We start from the raw sequence: 9250 nt of genomic DNA, 5'->3' as shown, positions 1-9250 counted from the left end.
TCTTAAACGGAATGTGATATGACGCTCTTATTGGTTTATTTCCGTTACGCCCAAACCACACCTATGAATAATGAAGCTACTCCAGACCAACCCCTTTTAGATTTGTGCCAGGCGCAAGAGGCATTTTTTCCGCTGGGAAAATAGCAACAGCGCCAGGATCTGCCCAAGTTACTTGCGCTTTGCGCTTTGACACTTGCATTTCAGATCGTTATAATAGGGCCCAATGGGTTAAGAGCTTATAGCTCATAGCTTCATGTCATTCTTTCTTCAGTCGAAAAGAAATTAAGGTTTTTGATGAAAACATTCCAGGATTTTCTCCATATAATGGACTTCACTGGGAAACAAACGGTTCAAGGTCCAAATGAGAGTTTCAGTGCAGCTTCAAAGGACTTTAAACGACACCAGACGATGAATAAGGGTCTTATCAAGCGAAACGATCACTCATTTAAAAAATAAATAAAAATGTTTTAAGTTTTATAAGCACAAATGCTCGCCTTGCTGGCTTGCTCTGTTCTCTGATGCGTGTTCGTGACTCAAAGGGTCCTAGATTATTCATCATCTGGTGTCGTTTAAAGTCCTTTGAAGCTGCACTGAAACTGTCATTTGGACCTTGAACCGTTTGGACCCCATTGAAGTGCATTATATGGAGAAAATCCTGGAATGTTTTCATCAAAAACCTTAATTTCTTTTCGACTGAAGAAAGAAAGACATGGACATCTTGGATGACATGGGGATGAGTAAATTATCAGCAAAAGTTTTTTTTTTTTTAAAGTGAACTACTCCTTTAACATGTTTTAAACAGTAGCAGTTGCCTGCACTTTATTTGATTGCATTGTAATGTTTTCTTTCTTTTTTCTTTTAGAGCAAAATGACAAAACCAAAACAGAGACCATGTCCCCACTGCCAGGCACTCAACAATGCCAGCTGCAAAACATGTAAAACATGTTTTGCCAGTTTAACCCTCAAAAAGAGAGTTAAAAACAAAGAAAAAAATATTGAGGATAGTGCTTGGAAGTCCAGCACTAAAATACACAGAAATGCTGCTCGTGTGGTGGATTCTGCCCGCATTGCTGTAATCCAAGTGTTCTCATATTTATAATGCATTTATTATATGTCAATTTGTTTACATGTAAATACATTTACTATAAATGTATTTACACAATGCTATTTAATTATTCACAGTTACGTATATGCTTATATTATATTAACACACACACACACACACACACATATATATATATATATATATATATATATATATATATAAATAGTAGCAACTCATAATGGTTGTAATAAAATCTTCATACTTTAATAATTTTCTCAAAATGTAATAAAATCCTGAGCTCATAATGTAATAACAATTTTTACATTTTGAGAAATGCATTGCATCATAAACTTACCAAAACATATCATATTTTCATTACTGTAATACTGTAATAGCTTTTAAAACATAAACATATCAGTATTCCCTTACAACACATTTAAAAATCGAAATCCAGTCTTTCAAGTACTAATGTTTTTTTGTTTTGTTTTGTTTTTTTGGTAAATAAACGTATGACAACATTTCATTATGTGCAGTTTTTACATTATGAGTTGCTACATTACTTTTGAGCATTTAGACACCTTTCCCTTTTACTTTGATAATCCAGTTGATTTGCTACAGAATTGTCTGGTAAGTCCCTGCTTACCATTATAAATACATTGATATTTATCAACTGTCTGCATTTGTTTTTACAGGTTAAGAAATTGGAGGTACTTGGCTATAAGCCAATTCTCTTCATTTCTAAAGAGAGAAAAAATGGGTTCGTGGCTGATGTCATCACTACAATGGGTCCATTTGCTGATGGACCACTTCAAACCATCTTTGAAAAGATGACTAACCTTTATGAATTTTTTGTTAAAAGTAAGTATTTCGTTAATATGATCTACATATATAATATTCAAAGAAATATTTTCTAATTTTCTTTCAAAAAACCCCTCATAGAATACCAGAGGATGCAAAACCACACCAGTACTGCTGAAAATGTCTGCCAGAACCAGTCTTCTTCTCCTCCTCCTCCATCTTCTTCATTCAGCCTTCCTCCTCCTTCCTCCTCATTTGACACCCTTCCTCCTCCTCCTCCTCCTCCTTCTCCTCCATCTTCTTCATTCAGCCTTCCTCCTCCTTCCTCCTCATTTGACACCCTTCCTCCTCCTCCATCTTCTTCATTCAGCCTTCCTCCTCCTTCCTCCTCATTTGACACCCTTCCTCCTCCTCCTCCTTCTCCTCCACCTTCTTCCTTCAGCCTTCCTCCTTCCTCCTCATTTGACACCCTTCCTCCTCCTCCTCCTCCTTCTCCTCCATCTTCTTCATTCAGCCTTCCTCCTCCTTCCTCCTCATTTGACACCCTTCCTCCTCCTCCTCCACCTTCTTCCTTCAGCCTTCCTCCTTCCTCCTCATTTGACACCCTTCCTCCTCCTCCTCCTCCGTCTTCTTCCTCCAGCCTTCCTCCTCCTTCCTTCTCTTTCTACACCCCTCCTCCTCCATCTTCTTCCTTCAGCCTTCCTCCTCCTTCCTCCTCATTTGACACCTTTCCTCCTCCTCCTTCTTCACCCTCTTTCTACACCTTTCCTCCTCCATCTTCTTCCTCCAGCCTTCCTCCTCCTTCCTCCTCATTTGACACCCTTCCTCCTCCTCCATCTTCTTCATTCAGCCTTCCTCCTCCTTCCTCCTCATTTGACACCCTTCCTCCTCCTCCTCCTTCTCCTCCACCTTCTTCCTTCAGCCTTCCTCCTTCCTCCTCATTTGACACCCTTCCTCCTCCTCCTCCTCCTTCTCCTCCATCTTCTTCATTCAGCCTTCCTCCTCCTTCCTCCTCATTTGACACCCTTCCTCCTCCTCCTCCACCTTCTTCCTTCAGCCTTCCTCCTTCCTCCTCATTTGACACCCTTCCTCCTCCTCCTCCTCCGTCTTCTTCCTCCAGCCTTCCTCCTCCTTCCTTCTCTTTCTACACCCCTCCTCCTCCATCTTCTTCCTTCAGCCTTCCTCCTCCTTCCTCCTCATTTGACACCTTTCCTCCTCCTCCTTCTTCACCCTCTTTCTACACCTTTCCTCCTCCATCTTCTTCCTCCAGCCTTCCTCCTTCTTCCTCTTCTTTTGACACCCTTCCTTCTCCATCTTCATCCTCTAACCTTCCTCATCTTACCTCCTCTTACATCACCCTTCCTCCTCCTACCTCTTCTTTCCCCACTCGTCCTCCTACACCATTTTCCCCCACCCCTACTCCTACCTCCTCTTGCAACACCCCTCCTCATTCTTTCTACGATTCAAATATTCCATCTACAAACCCTTCACTCCACTGCCAGAGCAGTCATGCTGCCCCATCTAAGCCCAATGATGCAGGTGATTTTTTTCTTTTACTTTTGTTTACAAAAACTGTAAAACATGCATTAAGTTATATTTAAGCTTGAACAAAGTTATATTCCCAATTGTAGGAAAGTCAATGCATTATTTGTTAGTTTTTTTTATTAGTTGTAATCCAGATTTAGTTCTGACTGTATTTTGACTCAAATTTGAGTAAATATTTACATTGTGTTCATGTGTGTGTGTGTGTGTGTGTGTTTTACAGACAATTCCTCCACAATAATTCCAAGGACAGGAGGCAAACAAGGGAAATGGATGTATAAACAAGCAGGTTTTGTGTATTTGCATTTTTTTATTTAAACTGACTAACTACAAAGTAGAACACAAGTTTCTTTTTTCAATGTAATTTTTAAAAGGCTTTTTTTAAAGTCGTAAGATATTGTTAAATTCCATAACTAATAATAGACAATAATGTCTATGAAGTGTAATATTTATATGTAACTGAATGTGCATAAACTGGAATAATCTCCTTCAATGTTCAAACTTACATCTTGATTGCAAAACATGCGTTTAAATGCGCACAGGTGTCATACTATTCCTGTGTGCATTGTTGCTGTTTAAGTAAATACTTTTAAATAATGATTTACAAACAAATTTCATTCTATTAATGGAACTTATATTTAAGCCCTAGTTTAAATTATTGATCGAGAAATTATTTTTAAGAGAGCGGAAGTAATATATATTTCTCTGACGGAAGAGAAAAGAATTTTATTTGCATGCTGTTTTGCTGTCAGAATACGATATGTTATGCTCTCCATACTGTAATGACCATACAAGATAAGCAGCTCCTAATGACAGTGCACAGTGCCTTTATGGTTAAATTTTTTTTTTGCCATTATACAAATGTAAAAATCATGTCATCCATGGGTGTATTTGGGTTCATAATGTGCACTATTACCAAACCACACAACCAATTCAAAGCAAACTGTACTACGGATGGTCTAATTTCAGATGGTCTAATTTTTACTTCAGATGGTCTAATTGGCTTTATACACAGCTGCACTACTTCCTGAACTTAAGCCAGCTCCTTGTTTCCTGTCTGGCATTATTGGCCAAATTGATTAATTCAGGTGTGTCTGATTATTGTTGCCATGACTACTGAGGTCAGGTACACCTGAATTAATCAATTTGTCCAATAATGGCATACAGGAAACAAGGAGCTGGCTGAAGTTCAGGAAGTAGTGCAGCTGGGCATAAAGCCCATTTCTGAAGGGTTTCAGGTGGCCATCCCATTGCATAAAAATTGCTTACTGAATTGTTAGTATATCATGAGTGTAAACATTTTCTGATTATATATTATAGCCTTTTATATTTTTCTTTTGTAGAATGCCAAGTACATCCCAGATTAAAAACATTTCCATATGACAAGATCATAAGGAGGAGGATGTCAAAGAAAGTAAGATAGAACTTATATTTTGTAAATGTTTTTTCAGAAATGTATTCCTTAGTAAAAGTTTGAAACGTAAGATTTTTTTTTTAAATAATGTAAATTTTAATTGTGTGTGTGTGTGTGTGTGTGTGTGTGTGTGTTACTAACAGTTAATGTTGCTTATGTTTCTTAAAGGGTGTCAGAGAGGTCAAAGTGAGATGGAAGCCTTGTTCAGGATGGTATGTATCACATAAAACCTGTATAAGGATGCACTATGATAATCTATGATAATTATACACATGAGATAAACCTGTTGTTAAAATCTTGGATATTAAGTGTTGCGTCTTATAATAGTCAAGTCAAGTATGTGTATATATATATATATATATATATATAGTGCTTTTCACAATATAGATTGCATCAAAGCAGCTGCACAGTATCAATCAAAACATAATTAAAAATAAACTTAATAAACTAATAAACTTTTACTAATTCATTTTGAGCCTAATACATATTTCTTGCTTACATTTTTGTCTTTAATTGTCTTAACTGAATGCAAAAATATTTTTGCCCTTCAAAAAGTCAATATATTTTAATTAGTTACATGTCATAGCCTGTTCTGTGAATTTTTTATATGATTGTTTTGTATCTTTATTTTTTTACTGATTTGCAGTGGGATGAAATGGACGGACACCTGGGAGCCCTACAATCTTTTCTTCCCAGAATAAAGTGCAGTGTAATGTTTTTGTACCTGTCTTGGTTAAGTTGTTAAGTTACTAATAACTTAAGTTACTAATCTTGGTTAAGTTACTGTGTTTGTTGTTCTTGTTTTCTTTTCTACTTTTATTGCTTGTAACTGTTTTTACATGCTGTTTATACCTTTGCCATTTCCGAATAAATCTAACAATCGATTGATTACTTTTCACTTAAAAAAATCACTTTTATGCTAATTAATGTTAAATAAATGATAAAACATTGGTACTGTGAGTGTCTATTTTCCCCTGGAATTCCATTTTGGAGTAATATTTTCACCTGGGTGTTACAAAGGCTGGACATTATTACATCTTTACATGATCATCTGGTAAATGTTATTGAATTGATAGTGTTATTTATAGCAAAATGGTTGTTCATGGTACCAACTGAGGTACCATGTCAAAAAAAGAAAAGAAAAAAAAACTATTATAAATAATGAACTATAACAGTATATTTAACTATTTAGAAAAAAAAGACTATTCATGCTAATGTTAACAGGCAAACTTTTAATAAAATATTAGCATATAGCATTCAAATATTGTAATCAATTAAGTAAACATTGCTTTAAAACGGTAAAGTGAAAAGATTATAAAATGAACAAATTGCCAAGTCTAGTAGTCAGTACTTACACTGTCTGCAGAGACTTCATATAGATCAAGTTTGACATAACAGATAAAACGTTAATTTGTTAAAATTGCTTTATACAGACAGAACATGCGAATAGCATGGGATAAAATATTACAATAATAAGTGTGGCAGCATTAATTGGTAACGGGATTAGTAATTAGCCTATATATTGCATTTGAATTTCGGATGAAACATATGTTTGTTTTATTTAATAAACATTGTTGCCAGTAGTATAAAGTACGACATGTCTTTGTTAACATTGTTTTTATAATTCATAATAATATCCTTTCATGTTGTGATGCTGATGAGTCAAACGTAAAAACCTCTGATTGGCCATTGCGTCGATGGCACAACATAAATGGCTGTGATTGGCTACAAAGCTCAACGGTCTAAAAATTTGAAAAAGAAGAAGAAGAAAAAAAAATTGCGGGAGTCAGTGCCAGCGTCTTTGAGCTTAATGAATGGAAACAAACAGAACAGATTGTCAGTCTATTTGATGGCAACACAGACAGACAAATAAATATTAACACAGTCATCTACATGGACAATTTAGTGTCAAATATACGTAGCCTATCTAAATGTAACCATGGACACATACATACACTAGGCTACACTACATATTTTCTGTCAGATATGATATGTTTTTCTATGTTTTCACTATGCTATCCCAAATTTACATTCCAGCAGCTTTATCTTGTTCTGATTTCATCCTTGCCATCTCTTAATGGATAATTCATTTGTATGTTTTCTCTGCCAAATTTGGACATTTTGAGGTCTCAAAGCCATTTAAAATTATTTTGCCGTTATTATTAAGTCAATAATATATTAAGTTAACATTAGGGTGTTGCAATGTGGAGAGAAATTGCTAATTTACAGAGATCACTACCCTAACCCTAAGTGTGACTATACACCACAATGAACAACAAATAGCAGTGCCATGTTTCCCTGCTCCATCAATAAATGACTGAGGCGTATGGGTAATTTATTTTAAAATGTTTAGCAAATAAAGTAAATAATTAGTATCTTTAATGAACAAAGGCATGTCTTATTATGTTCATTGTCCAGACCCCAATGACATATTTTAGAGGCAGGCCGAATTTTGTTATTTTACTGTGAGTACTTAAATGCCTTTTTGAAAAATTTGTCCAACATTATCTAGTTAACCAGATGTCATTGAGTAAACAGAATAAATTGTAAGACTTTGATTAACAGTTATTTGAAATATGCTTCTTTTTGCTCTTTCGGATAGCCCTATATGTGCCCATGGGGTGTAAGGACAGTAAAACATGTGCATAAACATACACATATTATCTTATACATGAATGAATGCAGTCAACAACAACAATTGTCATGGACAACAGTAATGGGCAACAAGTCAAAGAACAACAAACTGTGTTGAATCACATTTGAAATATTATACTTGAATACTGTATTTTCTCTTTCCACACTTTTCCTTACATCATGCTTGTATTAGTTGTTGATGGGTATAATGGGATATGATGAAATACAGAAATATTTGACCGTAAAGTTGTAAAAGCAATAAATAATCTTACTAGGCTACAGACTAGCCAACTAATTATTATCCAGTTCATAGTCACAGAAGGACCTGGAATGAGCTTCTCTATTTATCTCTCAAGCAACGACTTTGTCCTGTGGAACCAGAACAATAGTACAACGTCCTCTTTAAATGTTGGGCATCAGTACTTTGCATAATCTTGCTTATAATTGAGTAAAGGGTCTATGTTGAATTCAAGTTGTGCCTTAAAGGGATAGTTCACTTTGAAATTAATTTTTGATATGTTTTAGTTTACCTCAATGGCATCCAAGATGTAGGTGTCTTTGTTTCCAGTATTTTAATTTTTTATATTTTTAGGTCAAACCGTTCTTGTCTGTCAGTCATTTAATGCAGGTCTATGGTCACCACCTCAAAGAGCATGCACAGAGAAGTCCAAATTAAACATGATTTAATGACTCGTAAATGTAAGTACACATTGGTGGCCTAAGAGACAAAACGAGCGGTTTGTGTGAGAAAACGAAAAATATTTATATCGTTTTTACCTCTTGTAACCACAGCCATGTCAAAGTGATCTGAGGACGTGGGCTTACAGGAGGTAAAACATAATTACTGTTTTGTTTTCTCACACAAACCGCTCTTTTCGTGTCTTAGGCCATCAATGTGTACTTACATTTGCGAGTCATTAAATCATGTTTAATTTGGACTTCTCCGTGCATGCTCTTTGAGGTGGTGACCATAGACCTCCATTATATGACTGACAGACAAGAAGTTTGACCTAAAAATATAGAAAATTGAAAATACTGCGGAAACAAAGACACCTACATCTTGGATGCCCTTGAGGTAAACAAACATATCAAAAATTATTTTCAAAGTGAACTATCTTTTTAAGTGTCTTTTTAGCTATATAGCACTTGAACCTCTTGTAATGGAGTTTTCAGCCTTCCATCCATGTCAATGCAATTTGGCATATTTAGTCTATTTGTCACTGTAACAGGTATGTGCAATGATAATATTTTGGTGGTTTGTCCCAAATGTCATTGATACAGCCAAAAAAATAAAAAAAGAGAAAAAAAGATTGTCTCGGTAAGAGTCATGGAAATTGTATATAGTTTATTTGATTAAACCAACAATTAATAATAAAAAAAGCTCCATCAATCAATCCTCATTTATTTGTAAAATACATTAAAAACACATGTTGGCCAAAGTTCTTTACATTGTAAGTACACGTACTTACCAGGGCACATTCATCTGATCTAGAATTATAAGACCATGTGTGAATATACCAGTTTCTTTTGAGTATTGTATATATTTTTGGAGTACATTTTATTTCATTTGGACAAGCACAATATGTAACTGTCAATATATGCACACTGAATATAGACTGAAGACTTTATGTGTAGACAGCTCCATTGATCTTAATAGTCAAATTATTTTTGTTAAATGTGAAACTAGCCATGTGGAATTTATAAGGTTATTGGTCAAACAAATACACACTTGCATCAAGCAATCACATAACAGTTGACACAGTGAACACCAGCAGACAACAAACAAGCCTTCTGATCTAAAAGCTCTATGTGACAAT

General features: G+C 35.3%; 1 protein-coding gene across 1 annotated transcript; it reads left to right on the top strand.

Annotated features, from left to right (window-relative positions):
- Nucleotides 1-868: 868 nt before the first annotated feature.
- LOC120477572 (uncharacterized) lies at nt 869-5671 on the top strand. Its single transcript, XM_089118160.1, has 7 exons — nt 869-1072; nt 1738-1903; nt 1985-3382; nt 3609-3674; nt 4729-4799; nt 4968-5011; nt 5446-5671. The coding sequence occupies exons 1-7, from the start codon at nt 869-871 to the stop codon at nt 5498-5500; spliced, it is 2004 nt and encodes a 667-aa protein (XP_088974286.1). The 3' UTR covers nt 5501-5671.
- Nucleotides 5672-9250: the final 3579 nt, after the last annotated feature.

The sequence above is a fragment of the Pimephales promelas genome, chromosome 12, assembly GCF_988280905.1.
Source record: "Pimephales promelas chromosome 12, fPimPro1.hap1.1, whole genome shotgun sequence".
NCBI lineage: Eukaryota > Metazoa > Chordata > Actinopteri > Cypriniformes > Leuciscidae > Pimephales > Pimephales promelas.
Note: the sequence above shows the minus strand (reverse complement) of the source record. Positions and strands in the feature narration are given on the sequence as shown.